The sequence below is a fragment of the Podarcis tiliguerta genome, assembly GCF_965153285.1.
Source record: "Podarcis tiliguerta genome assembly, chromosome: 6".
Classification (NCBI taxonomy): domain Eukaryota; kingdom Metazoa; phylum Chordata; class Lepidosauria; order Squamata; family Lacertidae; genus Podarcis; species Podarcis tiliguerta.
Genome location: NC_139539.1, coordinates 7,479,395 through 7,502,008, shown reverse-complemented (window position 1 = coordinate 7,502,008; position 22,614 = coordinate 7,479,395). Strand labels below are relative to the sequence as shown.

The 22,614-nt window shown below is 45.4% G+C and overlaps 1 protein-coding gene across 2 annotated transcripts; it reads right to left on the bottom strand.

Moving 5' to 3' along the window:
- Positions 1-706: 706 nt before the first annotated feature.
- PCMTD2 (protein-L-isoaspartate (D-aspartate) O-methyltransferase domain containing 2) lies at positions 707-21,914 on the bottom strand. 2 transcript variants are annotated; one of them, XM_083447584.1, is made up of 8 exons: positions 15,260-15,351; positions 13,450-14,663; positions 12,628-13,093; positions 11,513-12,564; positions 7,308-7,410; positions 5,454-5,625; positions 5,136-5,259; positions 707-4,025 (listed from the first exon to the last, which is right to left on the bottom strand). In XM_083447584.1, the coding sequence occupies exons 4-8, from the start codon at positions 11,817-11,819 to the stop codon at positions 3,640-3,642; spliced, it is 1,092 nt and encodes a 363-aa protein (XP_083303710.1). In that variant the 5' UTR covers positions 11,820-12,564; positions 12,628-13,093; positions 13,450-14,663; positions 15,260-15,351; the 3' UTR covers positions 707-3,639. The 2 variants fall into 2 exon arrangements, with proteins under 2 accessions (XP_083303710.1, XP_083303709.1); XM_083447583.1 differs by lacking the exons at positions 12,628-13,093; positions 13,450-14,663; positions 15,260-15,351 and adding an exon at positions 21,720-21,914 and having other exon boundaries at positions 11,513-11,849.
- Positions 21,915-22,614: the final 700 nt, after the last annotated feature.

Here is a 22,614-nt window from a genome sequence, read left to right as displayed (position 1 = left end):
AGCTGGATGCATCGACTGATGGGCCGAGTTATGTGACTACGGTGAGTGCTCCCAGACATCAAGGGCTGCTTGCGCATGCAAGCTTTTTGCAGAGTTGACCCGATGTTGTCCTCAAAATGCCAGCCTGCACTTTTAAGCCATTTAATGATGATTTCCCAGTAAGTAAAAACAACCCATTATGCATCCAAAGTCACTGTTAGCAAGGAAGCTGGTTAGCACATTTTTTGGGGTAGGGGCCAGCTGTTCCCCTGCCCCAAATTCCAAACCCATTTCTATCTATTGCTGTGCGCTGAAGTCACTCTTTCTTCAGGTAAACCTCATAGACTGTATTAACAGTGCATAACATCAGACTTCAATAATAATAATAATAATAATAATAATAATAATAATAATAATATGGAGGTCTTTCACAATACCCTATTATTCTGGCATGTCATTGCTGGTTTTCAGGCAGTAGAAACATAACGTTCTGCTATTAGTTTCTTTCTGAGCTTGCCATCCACCCTCAACTCCACTGAAATCAAGCAGCAGATCAATGTGGCTAAATATCACTCTAGTGTGATGAGAAATGACTGCCGGATGCCTTCCTCTGCCCCAGCTGCAACAAAACATGTCTCTCCAACATCAGTCTACCCAGCCACAGCAGTTTGGAAAATCTTTCCAGTACGGGATTTCTGAACACCAAGCAAAAGCAACTGAAGGAGGCTTACAACGGGAACATATTTATTGACACAAGACGTTTTATTTTGATAAAAATTTGTTTTTTAAATCATTTGCTTCCAACGTTTCTCCATGCCTCAGAAAGTACTCCCCACCCCTGCAAACCTTCATTTCTACAGCTATGTACATCTTCAGCTACCATATGAAAACGAAACCTATGGAGGAGAGCTTCCTTCTGCGTGCGGATAACTTGGCGACCCTACCGAAAGCTACGAAACAACCACGTGAGGCTTAAACGCAGGTATGTGAAACTGCAGACGGTTGATGTCCGAGGGCAAAATAAAAGATGAACAGATTTCACAAAATAATAATCATAGTAACAATGACAGCAGCTACAGTTAGTTTACTAAGAACAACCACTGAACTGGATCAAACATTGTGTAAATGCTGGTGTGTAGGAATACCACTGACAATTTCCCTCCTGTTACAATGCTACAGCCTACGTTATTTCACAATTATGTTGTGTGTGCACACGTACACACGCAAGCGAACATTTGCTACTTTTGCATTTCAATAACACAGCAAGTGGACAGAGCATTAATTACTCATGAATGCATTTTCAACCAAAATGAGGGGAAAGCCCTACAAGAGCCTATCTTTCTATTAAAAAAAGGAGAGTCCTGGAAGATTTTAAACTAGACAAGATGATGGGGGGAAAACCCCTTACACAATGTCTTTGATAACGCTGCAGGGGAAAAGAAGTCAAACATGGTTAATGGAAAGATTGCCTCCCTCTGGGGCAGCTTTTGCTGACAACTCAAAGAGGCTTGTTCACCAGATCATTTGAAAATTAAGTCGACGTTACGGAGGGCAACTTCATAGCTTCTCTGGCAAGCTGCTCTTTGGAAGATGAAAACTGGTCTTGCTCACTGGGGAGGCACATGCCATACAAGAGCCATTGCCATCCACAAAAGATAACGCCAGACTAAATGGATCATTAGTCTGGCTCGGTATAAGGCAGCTACATATAAATTTAAAATGCTGAATGGTTGAAGCACAGGAGATCTAAGAAGTACATAAGGATTTTGACAGATAGCTGTGGTGTGTTACTTTTCAGATTTTACTTTATAAGATGCATTTTGAACTTGCAGCTGCAAAATGGGGACCAGAGTTCTACAAAGGATTAGTTTTTGTTGCCTTGAAACCTCTCAGTTGACACAAAATGAAATAATAGAACACTGGACATGCAATGTCTGGGCTGCAGATCATAGCAGATCCCTGCTTTCATGAGTACAGCTTGGGGACACCTCTGAATACTATGGGCTGGATAAGAAAGACACTTGCATCCTTAAGTATGGATTCACATATGCATGTGGGAGATGATTGACTCCTACATGGGACAATTTTTATTTGTCTATTTGCAAGCTGAGATGAAAATGCCAATGAGATGACCATTTTACAAGATGAACAGGAAACTCCAAAGACTATAAAATGGACCAAAAGAATTGCATTAAATTTCTTTGGGAAAAAATTGCATTTAGTCCCCAGCATTTCAACTTCCAGGAAAATCCTAGACTTTCAACAAGATCCACTCTTCCTTGTTTTCTCACTCCAAATTCCTAGGCTAAAGATTACCTACCAACGCTAGAGAAATAATTTAAGTAGATGTGCCATAGAGCAGTCTAACACATCTTTGTACACTGTCAAACTAAAGTATAGCTGTGTAACTGGTGAAAAGGGACAAAATCAAACTAAGATGAATGAGGCTGTATAATTATATGCCTTTCGCCTAGAAAAACCTACACAAAGAGTCACCTAGCCCCTTTGCTGCAGCGGAGGTCTCTGCTGGGTCAATGACAACACTATGCACCTAGCCTTTTAGGTTTTCTTTAAACAAACAAACAAACACTGATTCCAGATTCTGGGCACTCTCTGAAAAAAAAAGAACCACCTTCCAAGTGATGAGGTGCTTACCCCAATTAAAAAAAGAACTTCACAGCTGTCAACATTACATACCCGATTCAGCACTCCTGCAACAGACCTTCAGACAGGTCTGATGGCTTTTTAAATACTAATCAGTCTCTGCACTTCCTCCCCTCTCTACTGCTCTCCCTAACCACTTAATATCCTTTCAGAGAATGTAACCACAAACTGGATGAGCCCAGCAAGTTGTTCATGCCATCAAGTCAAAAGCAAAAAAAAAAAAAAAAAAGAGAGAGAGAGAGAGAGAGAGAAAAATTGAGTTTTGCAGTATAAAGCACTGCATCTTAATTATTTCTGTTTCAACCTCACATTGCCCATTTCTCTCTCTCCTATCAAATAGGAATTCTGTTAACGAGTTTTTTAGGAGGCCATATTGATACTCTTAGAGGGTAACCTCCCTTGTAAAAAAAAGTGTTTGCCTAAACCAAGCAGCTGCTGATTTAAAAACAACAGCTTTAACTGGGCACCGCACATACACCAAACCCACAATTTTGTACTTTTTTTTGTAAAATTGTGCTTTTTTTGTGGGCTTTTGGAGGAGACCAGACTTTGTGGGTGTGAGTCTGTCTTCTTCCTGATTTCCACTTTTAGGGTGAAGCAACTTGTTTGGGTGCTGCCCAAAATGATTCTGAAACCGCCACCTGGCAAAAAACAATAGTTGAGAAATCCAGAGATGTCTCGGCAAAGTTGGTTTCCCTCCGCTACTGAATGAGACCCTCATTTCAGTAAGCGGCTGAACGCTTTGCTGCCAGCCTGCCCCCCCCCAACCCCCAACCGAGGAAGCTCTGCTGTAGGACAAAACTGGAGCACACTAACCAAGGGAAGGAATCTGAAAAATGCTATCACATTTTAAGTACACGGCAGCCACGTTCCCCCGGCCAGCTTACCACCATGCGTGGTCACATTAACAGGCAAGCAAGGGGCATACATCTGTCAAGCCCTACTGAGTTGTTTTATTGTCCTGCCTACCTCTCTGCTTGATGCTGACAGTGACCTTTATTTCTCTCTGTAATAAAGCAGGTAATATTTCAAAGGGTCAGGCAGAGGCAGGCTCAAGACTTTCTCTCTCAGGACATTTATAGGAGGCTCGGGCTTCAGTTCAGGGACAGCTTTCTCCACCTCTTCCAACTTGCTCTCCTCCTCCTCCAACTCCTCGCAATTGTTATCGTCGGAGGGGTTGGAGATCCGGCTGGCAAAGACCTCTTTGTCCAAGAAGACGATGGTTTCCATGCGGCGGCGGCGGATGCGCCTTCGCTTAAACCTCGGCGGGTTCCGGAGGCCGTTGCCGTTTCTGCCCGCCGTTTCCTGGTGAATCAGCTTCTTAATGGTGCTGCGGATAGCAATGCGCGCAAGGTCCTGAAGCGTGCGGACCATCACTGGTGCTGGAAATGTGAGAGAGGGAAGAGTAAGAAGCGGAGGACCTTGGCTGGCAGGGACCAAAGAGCAGGCACACTTCCTCAGATCATGGCTCTTCCATATGAACCTACCTGGACCCTGAGATCACCATTTGAGGCCCTTCTTTGTGTGCCTCCTCCTTGAAAGGTTCGGAGGATGGCAACAAGAGAACGGGCCTTCTCTGCAGAGGCTCCCCTTTTGTGGAATGCTCTCCCCAGGGAAGTTCGCCTGGCGCCTTCATTATACACCATTAGGCACCAGGCAAAAACCAGGCGTTTGGTTGATCTGATTTACATCCTATGCCCTTTTAAAATGTGTTTTTTTTTTGTGGCAGAGGGGCTATTGGCTTGTTGTTTCTATTTTTATTACGTATTTTGTGGTTTAATATCTTGATTTTATTCTGTGACCCACCCTGAGACCACCGGGTATAGGGTGGTACAGTGGTACCTGGGGTTAAGTACTTAATTCGTTCCGGAGGTCCATTCTTAACCTGAAACTGTTCTTAACCTGAAGCACCACTTTAGCTAATGGAGCCTCCTGCTGCCACCGTGCCGCTGGAGCACGATTTTTGTTCTTATCCTGAAGCAAAGTTCTTAACCTGAAGCACTATTTCTGGGTTAGCGGAGTGTGTAACCTGAAGTGTATGTAACCTGAAGCGTATGTAACCCGAGGTACCACTGTATATAAATAATAATAATAATAATAATAATAATAATAATAATAATGATGGCTGGAAGAAACTGACAGTCAGGAGAGCACAGCAGCTTTGCCACAGATTTTGCCAGCAAAGCCGGCAGCTGGCTAATCTGTGCCATTCTCAAAGTGGGGCAGGTCACCACACAAGTTGCTGTGTAACTGGTGCCTCCATGCTAGCCAATGCAGTGATGATATCACCAGCATGAGCACACACAGGCAGAACTGAATGCTGGGTGAGTCCTGTTTCCATGGTGAGAAAGCGCACAGCCTAGGGCAAGTCAGACTGCAAGCTATGGCAAAGAGTGCCCACCTCTGAGGAATGTCTCTCTGAGCCTTGCACAGCCCAACCCAACAAATAAACAGACAAATAGAGAAGGCGCATAGATAAGTGGCACACTTACGCAAGTGAACAAGTTTTGACTTCCCCGAATCTGCGTGGTTGGGCTGGATCAGAGGAGCAAAGGAAACAGCTAAGATCTTCTTCGTCTCCCAGGCCAAAGGGCCAGTTCGTGTTATCTTTGTCAGCTGCGTTTGAGAACAAAAACATAAGATGAATCACCTCTTGATAGCAAGAATAGATGGCCTATTTCTCAGCCTTGAAAATGAACCCTCTCCCCTTTCTGCCACACAGCTGGTAATTTGGTGAATTGAGCTCACTGCAAAAAGCAAGGGGTAAATGGTACATAGGAATGAGAGGACCTGCCGTCCCACAAGCAAACCTTTTCTTCCAATGGCATCACGAGGATCCCACCAACTTTCAGTAAGTTCTTCATGTAATCTTCATGCTCCTTCTGGACTCCCGCACCACAGTAGACACGGTCATATTGAGAGCAGTCTGGAGAGATCTCCAAGCAGTTGCCGGTGACAAAGGAAGGCTCGCAGAATTCAAACCTGAGAAGTGAGTGACGCTTGTAGATGGCACAAGTATTTCACAGGCTGGAGCTTCTAAGCCCCCACGTATTAAAATATCAATCCTTTAATATCGAGGCAAGCAAAGTATATGGCCAATACATTCCAGAACTGCAAACTTTGCCATTTTGGAATACTGTTATGGAAACTTGGCAAACACAGTTTTCTAAGGTAGCTGGGGCCGAAATGAGCAATTTACCTTCTTATACAGTTGGTCTATCAAAACCAGTATTTAAAAAAACCCCAACACTGCATCGTAAAACAAAAAAGGGCAAGATACCAAGGCTACGTGATAACTTATGGACCTAACCCAAACAAAAACGTCCAACCTTGCCACCCAGAGCCACTGTGCTGCATCCTCTATGTGGGCTACAAGCCAGCCCCCCATGCCTTCCACCACTGTCCCCGGTCCCTTCCCAGCTCCCTTGCTCCCAATCAACTACCTCCAGAACGTCCTGACGGTGGACCTCTCTCCACGATGCTCTGAGACGACTGAATGGCCAGTGCAGGCAGTAGCCTCCTTACCTGGTCTTTGCTCTGCCCCCAGGCCACCGTCGATTGGCTGATTTAAACCAAGGCCAGGCAGGAGCACTGCAGCCTCTGCAGCCAGCCCAGGGATGGAGCAATGGCAGGGTTTTATGGCATGGCTCTGGAGGCCAGGGAGCCCGTGCTGGGTTGCAAAAACCACCCACCAACGCGACTGTGAGCCGTCATTGTCTACTATTGGCAGCACCTCTCCCGAGTCTCAGGTTGAACTCTTTCCCAGCCATATAAGTTAATTTTAACTGGAGATGCCGGAGACAGAACCTAAACCTCTTGTGTACAAAGCAAGTGCTCTGCCACTGGGTTATGGCTCCTTCCTGCCTTCTCCCAGAAGTACACTTTCCTTGGGGATGGGGGTCCAGCAGTAAAAGCATGTTTGGTTTGCAGCGTGGTGTATATCCCTCCTTCTTGCCCAGTGAAACCACAATGTCAATTTCCCGTTGGAAAAGCAAGTTTTGGGTTGTATGAAAAACAACTCATTTCTTTAGGCAAGCTTACCCTGACGCGTAATTTTTATTCTGTGTATTTGTTTTTTGAAAATGCTTGGTAAACATTGTCATATTACATTACAGAGCTTATTATATTTGTAATGTAATAGAAGAATGTTAATAAATAAATAAAACTGGGGAATAAAAGAAAAAGAAAATGCTGGCTTTATCTATATTTTGATAATTTAATTATGTCTACTGTTTTAAAAGCTATTTTTAATCAATATTTTATACTATGTTATGTAAACCACTTAGAGATTTGATTAGAATCTTAATTTTAATATTGATAAATAAAAACTTCACCCACTGCATTGTTTTATCTCAGAAGCCTTTTCAAAAACTGCATTCCTTTGTAATGTACCATAAAGAATCTGAATAAAATTTCTAGAGTGAACCCAACTAGTTGCTTTTGTTTCTAAGCTCAGGCATGTATCAGGTATGTAAAATCCACAAGAGTGGAAGACAGAACTGTTCTCGATTTCTTTCTGCGTCCTAGCACCTAATATTGAATATGCAAGACACCCATATGCATCTTGAACTCACCGTATGCTGCTAACTAGGAGTTACCACCTAGATTGCTACAATCTGTTCTGGAAGTCAGTTTAAATGCAAATTAGGCATGTCCAATCTTACTTGTCAAAGCTGTCACTGGTTCTGATGAAGAAGTCCAGCTTCTGCTTTGCATATTCTATAACGTCAGAGTGAAGCTCTACGCCATGGTTAACGCCGAAAGGGCCTGCATATGTTTAGGGAATGCAAGGGGAAAAAACATTTGAAAAACAACTGGAAGGAGAACCAGAATGAATCCAAAAAGCTTTGCTCAGACTCTGAGCTGGTTTTGATCTTCTCTTAAGGCGCAGATACAAGGCAAATTCCTCAAAACTTGAGAGCTGGTTACTAGCATAAACCACCCAACCTATAGAACTGAATGGCTACAAAATAAGTCCCACATCTCAGTAAAAGTAATAGGCAGGGAGGAACGGATGCCAGTGAGAGGAAAACCACCAAGGGAGCATGAGAAAATACATCTGAAACAAAAGATGTGCAAGTTTGGGTTTGGCCAATCCAACACCTGGCTCTTACATGGCTTTTTTGTTCTGGTAAGCTTACCTTGAGGGACGCGGGTGGCGCTGTGGGTTAAAGCCTCAGCGCCTAGGGCTTGCCGATCGAAAGGTCGGCGGTTCGAATCCCCGCGGCGGGGTGCGCTCCCGTCATTCGGTCCCAGCGCCTGCCAACCTAGCAGTTCGAAAGCACTCCCGGGTGCAAGTAGATAAATAGGGACCGCTTACTAGCGGGAAGGTAAACGGCGTTTCCGTGTGCGGCTCTGGCTCGCCAGAGCAGCGATGTCACGCTGGCCACGTGACCCGGAAGTGTCTTCGTACAGCGCTGGCCCCTGGCCTCTTGAGTGAGATGGGCGCACAACCCTAGAGTCTGTCAAGACTGGCCCGCACGGCCAGGGGTACCTTTACCTTTACCTTTTTAAGCTTACCTTATTTTCAAGTTATTAGCAAAGCATATTCAAAAACTTGGAGAAATGCATTCGGAGACTTCTGTTAAGATGCTTACGGATGGTATATTTAGTGAAAGTTACCTTCCCATACAATTAATGGGCTCAAAGTTAGTCGTCCCAAGAGCTTCTGTTTACCTGCCCTCTGTTTCTCCAGAGGAAACAAATCTCTCCCATTTCTCTAGACCAGAAGGTCATTTACACCAACATATTTTGACCCAACTAAGCAAGAATCTCCTCCAGTGGGTTTTGCATTTACTTCCATTCTTAGAGCTTCATAACACCATTAGAGAAGGCTGTTTCTCGAAGGGTGGGGTGGGGGGAGGCAAATGACAAGCTGCCAACCACCCATTCCTGGTTTTATTTACCGCTGTGCTACAATATGAAGTGGAGCATGAAAAATGAGTGAAGCACGGCAACAGTTGATGGGGATTTCAAGGGCAGGGGACCACAGCTGTTTTTCTCTGAGCAAGGGAGTAAAGCATCAAGTTTAGGAGAGTCAGCTCAACAATGCAAAATCCAGATTTTTCTCTGCTCATTGAAATTTCACAATATTTTGCATCTGCAGGATCGCTTTGGGGCAGTTTCCATGGCATATGTGTGTGAAAACGTTTTGCCCAAGTGCACCATCCTAACTGATGACCCTGGAAGCAGAGTACGGGGCCAGCAATGAGGCACGCTGCATGGATGATCCGGTTAGGCAAACATTTTCACATCTATGCACCCTGGGAACGGCTGCAGGATCAATCTTCGGAATCTAAAAGAATGGTGCTTAAGCCCTTCTAGATACATCCCTGCCATTCAGCAGTTACACTGAAAGCTAAAAAACAAAAACAAAACAAGCACTAATTTTGAACTCCAGAAAATAACTGGCACAGTTGCAGCTTGCCCCAATTGTTTATTGCTGATGACTCCCTTCTATAAGCTATTATTGCTGCTGAAAAACGAAAGGGTGGGTGGGATGGGATGGAGAGAGGAAGAGGGCACACACAGTCGTATTTAGGAACAAACTTCAACAGAAAATGCAGTGTAGCAATTAGTGTTGGGCTTAACGAGTGAGACCACCTGGATTCAAATAGCTGCTCAGTCATAAAACTCACAGGATAGTTAAACGCTCTCAGCATAATCTACCCCACAGGGTTGTTGTGAAGTTATAGGGGAGGCAGCATGTGTGCAACGCTTGGCTTCTTGGAGGAAGGATGCATTAAAAATGAAAATAAATAAAATGTTGTAATTAAAAAAAGGAACTTGTTGAACGCAGGTTCTTTTTATTGGGAAAGGGAGAGGGGAAGGGTGCTCTCAAAGACTCAGCTGCCGGATAAAAGGCTGTTTATTCTTTCATTACTTGTTAACTGTTCCATTTTTAATGACTTCAAAGTGTGTTGTAAGCCACCCTGGCATTTTTTAAAGCTGAAAGGCTGGGTAAAGATGCTCTAAATAAATAATAAATGTGCAGCAAGGTGCTCAGGCTGTTCCTGAACACACGCATACACACATAATTTGGAAAGCCAGGAAACCACCTGTGCTTGTGCTGGATGTGTTCCTTTTTCAAACTTTATGGGTTATTATGTGTAGTAGTGAAGAACAGGTAGCCCTCCTAGGCACATAACCAACTCTGGTCCTAGAGAGATGCACTGTTCCAAACCAGACACCATGGGGCCACTTGGCACATCATTTGATGTGCAAGATGATTTACTCACCATCTTCTGTCTGAAGTGACCCCACATAAGAGCAGAATATGGAGTCATGAAGATGGGAGAGATCTTAAGAGGTTTGAGCATATTACACTGATCCTGGTCCGACTGCACTGGCTACCCATTAGTTACTGGGCCCAATTCAAAGTGTTGGCTTTGACCTATAAAGCCTTAAATGGCTCAGGACCACCATACCTCAAGGACCGCCTCTTTCCAAATGTACCTACCCGGACCCTGAGATCATCTTCTGAGGCCCTCCTTTGTGTGTCTCTTCCTCGAGAGGTCTGGAGGGTGGCAACACGAGAACAGGGCCTCCTCTGCAGTGGCTCCGTCTGTGGAATACTCTCCCTAGGGACGTTCGCCTGGCACCTTCATTATACCCCTTTAGGCGCCAGACAAAAACATTTCTTTTAAACCAGGTCTTGGGTTGATCTGATTTGTATCCTATGCCCTTTTTAAATGTGTTTTTGTTTTGTGGGGAGGGGCTATTGGGTTGGGGTTTTTGTTTTTTTTTTTTTTATGTACTTTGTGGTTTTATATCTTGATTTTATTCTGTGAACCGCCCTGAGTATAGGGCAGTACATAAACTAACTAACTAACTAACCAGTTAGTTAGTGTGAGAGCCAGTGTGGTGTAGTGGTTAAGAGCGGTGGATCCGTAATCTGGTGAACAGGGTTCACGTTCCTGCTCCTCCACATGCAGCTGCTGGGTGACCTTGGGCCAGTCACACTTCTCTGAAGTCTCTCAGCCGCACTCACCTCACAGAGTGCTTGTTGTGGGGGAGGAAGGGAAAGGAGAATGTTAGCCGCTTTGAGACTCCTTCGGGAAGTGATAAAGCGGGATATCAAATCCAAACTCTTCTTCAACTAACTAACTAACTAACTAACTAACTAACTAAAAACAACAACTATCCAAACTATAGCTGTCAACTTTTGCCTTTTCTTGCGAGGAATCCTATTCGGAATAAGGGAATTTCCCTTTTAAAAAGGGGAAAAGTTGACAGCTATGATCCAAACCCCTTGCTCAATGCTGGAAGCAACTACTGCATCTCAGATAGATGGCTGTCCGGTCTTGGCCGAGAGTCGAGCCTGTCCTGAAGCACCCTGTCCCACTGTCAAATAGCTCTAGTGAAACTTGCCACCTTGCAATCTCCACTCCGTAGGTTGTCCTGCCCTCTTAGAGCAACAGAGGACAAACCTGCTCTACCTTCTGCAAGACAGGACAGCCTTTCAGATATTTGAAGACCACTACAGTAGACCCTCGGGTTAAATTACTCTTGAGTAACGTAAACTTCGGGTTGTGAAAGCGGCAAAACCGAAAGTATTTTTCCAGGTTTCGCCACTCACACAGAAGCTCTCTGCACGTCACGCACATATGCAGAAGCGCATGCGCAGAAGCACTCTATCACGCCGCACACAGAAGCGGCACCTCCGTATACGGATTTTTCGGGGTGTGCACGGACCCCCGGAACGAATTAAATTCGTATCCAGAGGGTCCACTGTATTATGTTTGTTCTTAATCTTCTCCTCAAAACATGCCCACAGGTTAAACGTGCCCACCGTACTGTCAGTGATAAGAATATGTGTTGACCTCACAGGGTTGCAGGGATCATTTAGCTGATCAAAAGAGTCACTTACCCAAGATGAGCCCAACCATGGAGCTCAGATAGCCAGTGCCACTTCCCAGGTTCAAGAAGGAAAGCCCAGGCTGCAGATCCAGGGCTTCCATGACCTCCGAATAAATGCAGGGAGCAGAAAGGTGGATGTTCCCGTGCTTCCATGCCAAGTCTTTGTACGCATTGTCCTTAAACTCCTCCAGGTAGTAGTCTGCCCGGTCGACAGCCCTGAAGGCCTGCTCCACCAGCTCTGTCCGGATGTACTGAGCCTCTTTCAGGTTATCAATTAGCTCGTCATTGTCCTCTCCTGCGCTCACAGCACCTCCCATTGTCCACGCTAACAAATTCAAAAACCAATTCTGGAGAGCAGAAGAGGGAAAAAGGAGAACGTCACTGCACCAGTCAAAGAAAACTGCTCAAGTGCAAAAGTCCAGGTGATGCTAAGTGAACTGTAGAGCATATCCTGCATGTCAAAAGACACAGAACCAAAATCACTTTCACATATACAAACATCACCAGTTACTGCTCTCCTTTTTTGCTCTGGGGGATTTCAAATACATATGCATATTTATTAGAGCAGAAAAACCCTTTGATATGATATACCAGTGACCCTTCTGGACACTTTTTATTGTGTTGTCAGCTGTTCTGTGAAGTTGCTTCTGGTTATGGAAACATCATGGATTCTGGATAGTTCTATATTGCATTCCCCACACCGAAGCATATTCTGCCTTTTGCCAACATTCGGAGCAGAAAAGCACTAATACTGCATGGAGGAACTTTGAACATTTCTTAGAAGAGGAGGATTGGCGAGACCTCAAGCCTATGTATCACAACAGGTCTGGTCTCACATTTCTTGAGGCTTCTTGAGCCTACTTCTTAAGCCCATGCTGCACGGATGGGGAATCTGTGGCCCTCCAGAGGTTGTTGGACTACTGACCATGCTGATGAGTCCAAGAACATCTGGCGGGTCAGATTCCTTTTCCCTACCATATTGGTTTTCTAAGTGCCACCACTGGACAATGGATCAAGGAGGGTTCTTGGGATGAACGCACACAGTGCAAACTTAAAGCATGTCTTAGAATCATAGAATCATAGAGTTGGAAGAGACCACAAGGGCCATCGAGTCCAACCCCCTGCCAATTGAAGCCTTATTGAATTCAGGCCAGTAGAGTTAGGATTGCAGCCTAAATCAGGAATGGCTGGGTGGGCATTACTCCAAAAACATCCCAAATGACCACTCCTGTTGCTGGAGATTACCTGATGAAGCAACTTGCTCCAAACTAGGAGGTGCTTGCTTGCATGTGGAAGAAAACACAGGTCTCCTTTGTGCTAGTTCACTGCAGTTTGCTGGAAGGAGAACTTTGCAAATGAGATGGACTGTCAAACAGAACCCCTTCAGATCTCCCATGTAAGCCTCACTTGGCTCTTAAAGAGACATTCTTTAATAATTTATACCACAGCCAAATGGGCGGGGTATAACAACAACAACAACAACAACAACAACAACACCCCGAGAAAATCAGACTCCAAACTGAGCCACGTGTGCATGCCTGAACACATGCACAAGGCAGACTGTGTTGGTAAGAAAAATATGCATAAGACTCTATGTAAAGGTAAAGGTACCCCTGCCCGTACGGGCCAGTCTTGCCAGACTCTAGGGTTGTGCGCTCATCTCACTTAAGAGGCCGAGGGCCAGCGCTGTCCGAAGACACTTCCGGGTCACATGGCCAGCATGACAAGCTGCATCTGGCGAGCCAGAGCCGCACACGGAAACGCTGGTAAGCGGTCCCTATTTATCTACTTGCACCCGAGGGTGCTTTCAAACTGCTAGGTTGGCAAGCGCTGGGACCGAATGACAGAAGCGCACCCCGCCACGGGGATTCGAACCGCCGACCTTTCGATCGGCAAGTCCTAGGTGCTGAGGCTTTAACCCACAGCGCCACCCGGGTCCCTTAAGACTCTATGTAGACCTACACAAATGCCTGCTTTACAGAGAAAATACAGCCTTTTGTATTAATGTGCATAAGGGAAGAAGAAGATGGAAGGGCAAATGTTTGCCTTAGTGTGGCCAGCTGGCCAATTAGAAAATAGCAATTTGACCTAAAAGCTAAAATAGAAATAGTCAAAAATCCTCCTAGGTGAACCTGGCATGCCAAGTACCTTGGCTCCCAGCCTTATAATCAACTGAGGCTGTAACTCTAGTTATAAACAAAATATACCAGAGGGATGGCAAACAGACTCAAACCAAAACTTTACTGTTAAGGCAAATGTACAAACACCACATCAACACCCAGAGGTGAATGGTAGTGGGGTTAGAGAGCAATTTGGAGATCATTGCCGTGATCTGTACCACAATAGAATATGCAACAATCTTTGAACAATACCAGCCCTTTTTAAAAGAACCGGTTCTAATGGGAAATAACTTAATTTGCAATGCCAAAGCTGTCTCATTTTTCTCTGCAGACAGCTAACATTTCATACTGGAAGAGCACAACATGAATTTTTATTTACAGTGCTTTTTCTGGCAAGAACTGCAGAAGCGGCAAATTCAGTGTTTGTTCCCGCTTTAGAAGGTTCTGCCTCAGCTTCATTGTTGCATGTTTTCAGCAGAAACAACGTTTCAACCGTGCACATCAAAAACTTAGGAACAGCACCAGAAGGTACTGCAAAATCTAACCAAGGCACAGGAGATTATGATCATCCTTGCAGAAATCTTGAGCATCCTTGAAACAGTTCTCATCAGCAATGCTCAGACTCATTACCACAAAAGTAAACCAGACTTTGCACACATTGAGTTTAAAATTTATGCACAATGCATTCCTCCGTTTGTATATGCCTGCTTATCTGCATGTTTTGACTATAAACTGCATATTTGACTGTGCTCAGAATTTGACACCGAGACAGTGTAATCTCTTTAGCACAGATACCCTTTGGGCAATAGAGGAGTTAAGGCAGCAACAGAATAGAAGTATTCCATGAGGCCTATTTGATTCAGGGATGACCATCAAGTGGCCCACCCCCACCTATACCCCTGTAGTAGCTAAATTTGTAACTTTAAGCCCCATACAAGCTCCTCCTGGTTGCCTTTAGAGGTGTAAGTGCCCAGGGCCTGATGTCTTTCTCCTACTTTCTGGAAAGGCTCAGTGCCAGGATGAGATTTCAGCCTCTGCTAACTACCGTATTTTTCGCTCTATAGGACACACTTTCCCCCCTTCAAAATGCATGGAGCGAAGACGCCATAGCCCCGCGACCCTCTCCTGGCTGGAGAGGTGACGTGCGACTATGGCAGGAGCCTCTACAGCCGCGCGTCACCTCTCCAGCCGGGAGAGCACGCACGGGGCTAAAGCAGCCCCCCGCGACCCTCTCCCGGCTGGAGAGGTGACGCGCGGCTATGGCAGGAGCCTCTCCGCTGCGCCTTTCCGCTGCTCCCTGACCTGCTCTTTGGGGCTGGTGGTGGGCTTCCCCCCGCCAGCCCCAAAGAGCAGGTCGAAAGGAACCTGAAGCCTGGAGAGTGAGAGGGGTCAGTGCACACCGACCCCTCTCGCTCTCCAGGCTTCCAAGGTAGCCGCCTGAACACACCTTAAACGGCATCTTGTTTTAGAGCGGGAAAACAAGAGGGGGAAAGTTCTCTCCCTCTCTGCGCAGCGCCTCCTGCCGCTTCGCTGAAGGGGCGCTGGGCAGAGAGGGGGAGATTTTTTTCCCCTTGTTCTCCCCCCTCTAAAACAATGTGCGTCCTATTGTCCGGTGCGTCCTTTGGTGCGAAAAATACGGTATGTATATGTTGACAAAGAGGTAAAAGGGATGATAACTTGGCCATTTGCTTCTGCATTCTTCCCCAGACTGGCCTTCTGACCAATCTAGTTGTTGATTAAGTGGTCCAGCAGATACCTGAAGAACCAAGAGGGCATCCAGCACAAGAAGCCTCTGCTGCATCTAGTCCAGAGTTGTATTTTCCAATGGCCAGCCAGACTGATGTTGCTGGGAAGCCCAGAAGCGTTGCATGAAGATATTAACTCTCTCCTTTAACCCCAATAACTCGTATTCCATGCATATGACATATGAACCCTACAGGCATTAGTCAGCGTATTGGTGGCAGTCAAATCCTTCGAAAAACTTACTTTTTCCTCAACAGAAACACAGCCCAAAGACTTTGCTTATATTTCGGTAGAGCTCCCCTACCTTCATTTGCCTTCCTGTTGAAATTAACTTGTAAGTTCTTTGGGGCAAGGGCCTGTCTTGTTCTTTCCGGCATTGGCCTGTGTTGCTCGGTAAAGCACCAGGCACAATAATTGTGCAGTACAGTGGTACCTCTGGATGCGAACAGGATCCGTTCCAGAGCCCTGTTCGCATCCTGAAGCGAACGTAACACGCAACTGCGCGTCTGTGCGTGTCGCGTTTTGCCGCTTCCACACATGACGTCATTTTGAGCATTTGCGCATGCGGCGAAACCCGGAAGCAATGTGTTCCGTTACTTCCGGGTTGCTACGGAGTGCAACCCAAAAATGCTTAACCTGAAGCGTATTCATCCCGAGGTATGACTGTAAAAATTAAGGTGGTAACATACAATCCTCACATTATCGAAATGTGTACCTCCAGCTGTGAAGGGACTAACTGTTGCTTTCTAGAAAAGAGAAACCTTACAGAATCTAGGAATTCCTATTCAGTGTGAAGTATTTGGCTGCAGAAAATATTCCAGGCATGGAGAGCTAACCTCCCAACAGCATCCCAAGGGTGATTTAAGTTTGAATTCACCTCTTTCCAGCTTTCTCCTTCTGACCTTTAATACAGCTTAGGCCTTATTTACATACACCCACAATAGAAGAGGCTTAACCTCTCCCCCCACCCCATTTGCTTTCCATTCTTCAGAAAGCAACACAATCACAAAGTCAAAAAGCACCCTAACACACGGCAGCTGCCATCTGAACTGGCTGCAGTCCAGTCACAGGGCTATTAGCATGCCTCTGCATGCTCTGTTCTGCCACTACAAGAGAGAATTGGTTTGCGGCCAACCCAGGGCACACTTGCTGAAAACAGAGTCTCCTGTCTACGTTGCCCTAACACAGAGGAACTGTGTAGCACAGGGAGAGAGGGTGGCGGGTGGTAACAAATAGTCTTCCCACAACACAGAGCAATGCTCCTTTTGCAGCCAAGACCTGCTTCAGACACCCTGGATTCAAAATGCATTAGAGCCACTGAATGATTTGTGCATTCCATTTGTTTTCTGGCACTAGAATTATAGCCGCTGGCAGCTGCCCTGCGCCTCATGCGTAGATACGGAACCAAAACACTGTTATGTGGACTAAAGGCCAGGATGCTGAATGGTACAAATAATTAGGTGGAGTTACAGAACTTTGCACGTGTGTCTGGATACTCACTGGATGCCACCTGGAAAAATGAAATACTTTTAATGATCAAAGTTCAGATCTCAAAGCCAATAGTAACATTTTCAGTAGACCAGCACGAACCTTCATAGTTTATTCTAGAAATGGCGACGGATAAGGCCATATCATAATGGGTGAAAGAGGGAAATTTGCATTTACTGATAAACTTCTACTGCAGCTCTCATTGCAACAGTTAACTAAGAGTCCCTAGGACTAAAGCAGGACACAATGCTTATACCATCAGTGATATTGGAGGTAAACTGCGGGTGAATACTGTTTCACTTCATAAGTTTATGGCTCTAGCCAAAGGCCATGACAAACTTGCATTAAGCAATAGTAATAATAAACAGAATACATTCATAATATAAAAATCTGCAACACTCTGCCAAGTTCCTGATCATTAAAACACATTTTCCCTTGTGCACCTCTGACAACTCCAATTCTAGTATTATTTTGCCTTTTTAAAATCCAGTTTGCCAGCATCCATTATGTAAGGGGGAGAAGTTACCAGAGACACCAACAAACTCAAATCCAGCTTGATTTCTGATCAAACCTCCAAATCATCACATAAATTTACAGTGACCGCTTTTTGCTGAATTTTTTTTCCCTGCAGCCAGAGCATGGAGGATCACTATTTGTTATGAAGCTATTAGTGTCACTCAAAAGAAACCAAACCATTTCTGTCAAGGTGTGTGACTGCTTGCTTGTGGGACCAAAGGTTTTAGAAAGAAATCTCTTGGATCACTATATAAGGGACAGGCTAAAAGATAATGAGTGATGTCTTCCACCTGAGACTGACTATAGTCTGTCTGCATATGGAACCTTGTTGTAGAGACTATCCAAGACTGCAGAGGGCATCACTTGGAAACGCAGCCCAATATAGGCCTTTCTTAAGGAAACTGGTGAAAGTTTGGTTAGATAATTAGCTCAAAACACTCTGTTCTCAGGAACGGATACCAAGGAGGAAAAACGGTGTCTCTAAATAGTTGCAGGTCCCTTCTAGATTCTATCCAGGAGAGCAAATCCCTTAGCTGACACTTATTCAAGGTCAAAGCAGAGCTCAGCTCTGGTAAATAATAACAGTCTAAAACATGTTGACAAGCTGCTTTCCAGGGTTTGTTATCACCCAATTCCATCAAGCAGGGAAAAGTTCACTAGACAGAATAGCTATCTTAAAAATATACTTTAAATGAGTGTAGTCTGCTCTTGCCTTTAATTGTTGATCACCTGGATTCTGAAGGCAGCTCTTTTTAGGGAAGCTTTTAATGTTTGACGGACTACTGTATTTTAACATTTTGTTGGAAGCTGCCCAGAGTGGCTGGGGAAACCCAGCCAGATGGGTGGGGTATAAATAATAAATTTGTTGTTGTTGTTGTTGTTATTTACGAGGGAGCACTGCTGAAATTCCCGAGTAAGCTTTCGAAAAACATTATTCTGCAGTTTCCAAAACTTTAATGGAGTTCAAATCAGAGCCCCAGATTTCAATGCCATAGTAAGCATTTCTCTATCAAGTATCTTTGGGGCAGGTTCAACCAGTCCTTTATTGTAAAAGAACTTCATCTGCAGTGTCAGAAGCAAGGGGGGGGGGGAGTGAAATTTTAGAGCGGGGTGGGAAACCTATGGCTTTCAAGATGTGCTGCACTGTAACTCCCATTGTCTCTGAACACTGGCTATACTGGGTTGTGCTGATGAGAAATGGGAGAGCAATAATAGCTAGAGAGCCATCCCTGTTTTAGACCCGAATGCCCCTGAGATGGTGTGGTAATATTAGGTGGTCTTATTATCAAAAAGAGTAGGGGGGCTGGCTGCATTATCCCACTGCCATCAGGCTAGGGAGAAGTAGTGAGAAAGATTGAGGCACTGCACCCATTGCTCTGGAGGCTGGGGCTGGAAATACAAAGAACTAATATTATGGTAACCCATTCTCCCAAGAGAGGGCTTACCAAGGACACATTCAGGAGAGAAACCATTTACCGTATTTTTCGCTCTATAAGACGCACCAGACCACAAGACACACCTAGTTTTTGGAGGAGGAAAACAAGAAAAAGAATATTCTGAATCTCAGAAGCCAGAACAGCAAGAGGGATCACTGCACAGTGAAAGCAGCAATCCCTCTTGCTGTTCTGGCTTCTGTGGTAGCTGCGCAGCCTGCATTCGCTCCATAGGACGAACACAACATTTCCCCTTACTTTTTAGGAGGGGAAAAGTGAGTCTTATAGAGCAAAAAATACAGTAAGTGTGCTGTATGTGGAAAGAGCTTCATAATCAAAGAACCCACATAGGGGAGAAACCATTTAAATGTATAGAGTTTCAGAGGAACTTTTGTGGGAGTGGTAACCTTACTCAGCATTGAAAAGCACAGATGGGGGAATTTGCCTGAATGCAAACAGTTGTCGTGGTCCAAGGGGTGACTTTGGGTCACATAGTCCCAGGAGAAAACTGCCTCTCAGCAGAACACTCACCCCAATGGGCTCCCCAGAGCAATACATTTTGAACCAGCATAGCTTGTTCTTGGCAGGATGCCCAGGAGAGGAGGAGTTTGCAGGCACTAGTGAGAGACTTGGGGAAGGTGAATAAGATCTCTCACACCTTCCATTGGTTGTCCTTACCTGGAGGCTTTTCCCCTTCTGCAGCAGAGATCAGAAAAGTGCCAAGAGCCAGGTGGCAGCAGAGTGTATTGAGCTCCAATTTGTGTTATGTAGCAACTCTATAACTAGGCCTTTGGCTGATTAAGCAATCTATGGTCTTTTAAATGTGGTTGTGGGTGGGGGTTATTGGTTGTTGTTGTTATATGTATTTTGTGTTTTCATTTTGTATTTTTATGCTGTATACTGCCTTGTAATCTTCAGATGAAGGGTGGCTTATAAATTTAATTACTAATATTAATATTAATGTTTAGCTCCCATTGGAGATTGGAGAGGCTTGGGGTTGGGAGGAGAATTATTACAAAGCCATGGATGATAACAGCAAAATTTTAAAAATGTACCCATTACTCTGGAGAAAGTAATTCGGTTGGCATCCTTCTGTCTTGGGAGGAGGAATATGCCTTTGAGGCTGTTGGAAGGTTGCAGTGCCTGCTGTGACTGCAGAGACCGATACAGGAGAGACATGTTTTGTTGCAGCTGGGGCAGATGAAGGCATCTGGTTGTGCTGCAGCAGCTGCACCACAGTGTTTCTTTTCTCTGTTCTTCCCAGTAGTCATTTCTCCTCTGGTCATCACTATTGATACATGACTTGACTGCCTGTCTCCAGGCTCTGCAGTGGCAGAGTGAAAACTATGAGAGGGTGACCCACAACTTTGTGTAGACGGTAGTGAAAAAGAACTGCGGTTTTATGCCCATTATCTTGGAAGTTGGGCTAGAAAGATACACATTATGGGGTCTCATCATAAGAGAGATAAAGAGCTGGCTTGTCCCATTACCAAGCTGGGAAGAAGCATGTACTTTATTGTGGAGGTGGGGTGAATAAGGGAGGGAAGGTAGTTATGGGGTATTTTTATTACAAGAAAAGTGGGGAAAGAGGGGGAAAGGGCTGCCAGGCCCAGTGCAGGGAGGAAGAGAGATTTTTAAAAGTGTGGTGAGAGGGAAATAAGTTATGGAGTTCTACCCTCAAGGTGTAGGGGGATGGGGGGAGAGAAGGGGTAGAAAGACCCCAGTCCCGTGGCGGGTAAGCAAGATGTGTGGGGTGGGATTTTATAGCCTTTATTCTAATTACTTGGAGAAGGGATAAAGTGAACCAAAGCAGAGAAATTCTCAAGTGCTGTCATTTTGGCTGCAACACTCACCTCACTTATCAGGGAGTAATGAGTAAGCCCTACTAAATTCAGTAGAACTTACTTCTGAGTAGACATGGTTAGGATTGTGCTGTTGCTATCTTAATAGCGCCCTGTCTTTTACGGCAAATCCTCACAAGGTGTCTTAAAATAATTTTTATAAAACTGACTACAGCAACAGCAGTGGCAGAATAAGGACCATTCAGAGTAAAGAGGCCAAACCACCAGCTAGCTCCAGCTCCGTGGGGCAGGTGGGGAAGGGAGACATACTGAGCGGCAGCCTTACATAAACCCCACTGTGTTCAGTTGTGATTACTCTTAAGGTTAGCAGGCCTAGGGGTTGCAGCTTTGGTTTATACCAGTGGCTTCCCAAACTTTCTTCAGGCTGCCCTCCCTCTTCTCGGTGCCATGAAACCCACCCTATTAAAAAAAAAAGCATTACGCAGAACAGCACTTTGCAGGACCCGCTAAGTCAAGCGAGCACGACAAAACCGGGGGAAAGAAACGGCAACGGTTAATTGCACGCCGATTCAAAACCCAATTAAAACCACTTAAGTTTAATTTGGGAGAGGCTGCTGTACTTGATCCAGAGGTACCAGCCCTTTCAAAGCCTGCTAGTCTTTTTTGACACTTCCAGAGGCACCCCCACCCCACCCCAGCACACCCCCTTAGGTCACCCCAAAGCCCCCTACCATGACCTTGGAGTCTGGGGTGGGGGGTGTGACTGGGGGTGGGGTGGGGAGGGTGAGGAAGCGTGTCACCCCATAACGAAGTGCCTCTGCCCCCCCCCCCCCTAAGAAGGAAGCCCTTTCTGAGCCTTGCACCACCATGGAGACAGGAGACTGGGGAGGAGAAGACCCCCCCCAACCTGGGCGGGGGGCGGGGCAAGCACCCCATTGGCTGTTGTTGTAAACAATCTGGGGGGGGGAGAAAGGGCCGGGGCCTTTACTGCCAGGCGGGGGTGAGGCGGCCATTGTCACGGGATTGGGGGGGGGGTCCTATTATGACCTGGAGCCCCCCCCCCAAGACTGACAGAAAGGAATGGGGGAGGGGTCTCCTTGCCCCCTCAAGATTACCTGCTCCTCCAGCGCCAGCTACCGCCGCCGCCGCCCCTTCAGGCCTCCGCTCGCTTCCTCCGCACGCCGAGTCTCCCGCCCCCCCGCAGCTGTAAACAGTCGCCCAGCTGGAGAAACAGCCCCCCTCAGGGCAGCGGCACCACTGCGCAGGCGCCAACGGCACGGGGCGGGCAGACGGAGCGACGCGCGACGCGGCGGACAGGGAGGGAAGGAGGGGTGGTGGGAGGGGAATGGTCCATTTGTGGATGGGGGGGACGCCCGCCGCGGCCTTTCGGAAAGCGGAGGGAAGTACCACTGGGTGCGGGGGAGAGGGGCGGCGCGGGCGACGGAAGGCGGCTGGTGATGACGAAGGATGGCGGCCGAGGGGCCCATGGAAGGGTTAATGGGGGCGGGGAGGACTTTTAGGCCACCCGCCTTTCTAAAATGTTATCTGCCGTTATATTACTTACCATGTATTTAATTGGTTTTTGTTCGTTTGTTTATTACGTATTAGTAGGTCTTTAAAATTGTGTGTTATTTATTAGCTATTATTAAGGTGTGCTTTATTTAAATAGTATTTATTTATTGTGCATTACTAGGTTTTTAAAAAATACTTATTTTATTAGGTTTTTTTTAAAAAAATATTAGTTGGTTTTTTTTAAAGAAAATATAATTTATCATTAGTTGGTTTTTTTTAGAAAATATAATTTATCATTGGGTTTTAAAAATATTTATTATTAGGTGTTTATATATATATATATATATATTTGCTTTCGTAGATTTATATATATATATATATATGGTTTTTATTATTTGATTTTTTTAAAAAAGTACCCTTCACTATTAAGGTGCCATTGTGTGTGTGTGTGTATAGTATAGTATAGTATAGTATAGTATCAGCAGCCTATACAGTGGT

Excerpts from the sequence above, each read along its gene's own strand:
- PCMTD2 (XM_083447583.1), bottom strand. The coding sequence starts at position 11,819 with ATGGGAGGTGCTGTGAGCGCAGGAGAGGACAATGACGAGCTAATTGAT. Across the intron at positions 5,626-7,307 it reads ACCAGTGACAGCTTTGACAA|GTTTGAATTCTGCGAGCCTT; the intron begins GTAAGATTGGAC and ends CTCACTTCTCAG. Across the intron at positions 5,260-5,453 it reads TGATGCCATTGGAAGAAAAG|CTGACAAAGATAACACGAAC; the intron begins GTTTGCTTGTGG and ends TCTCAAACGCAG.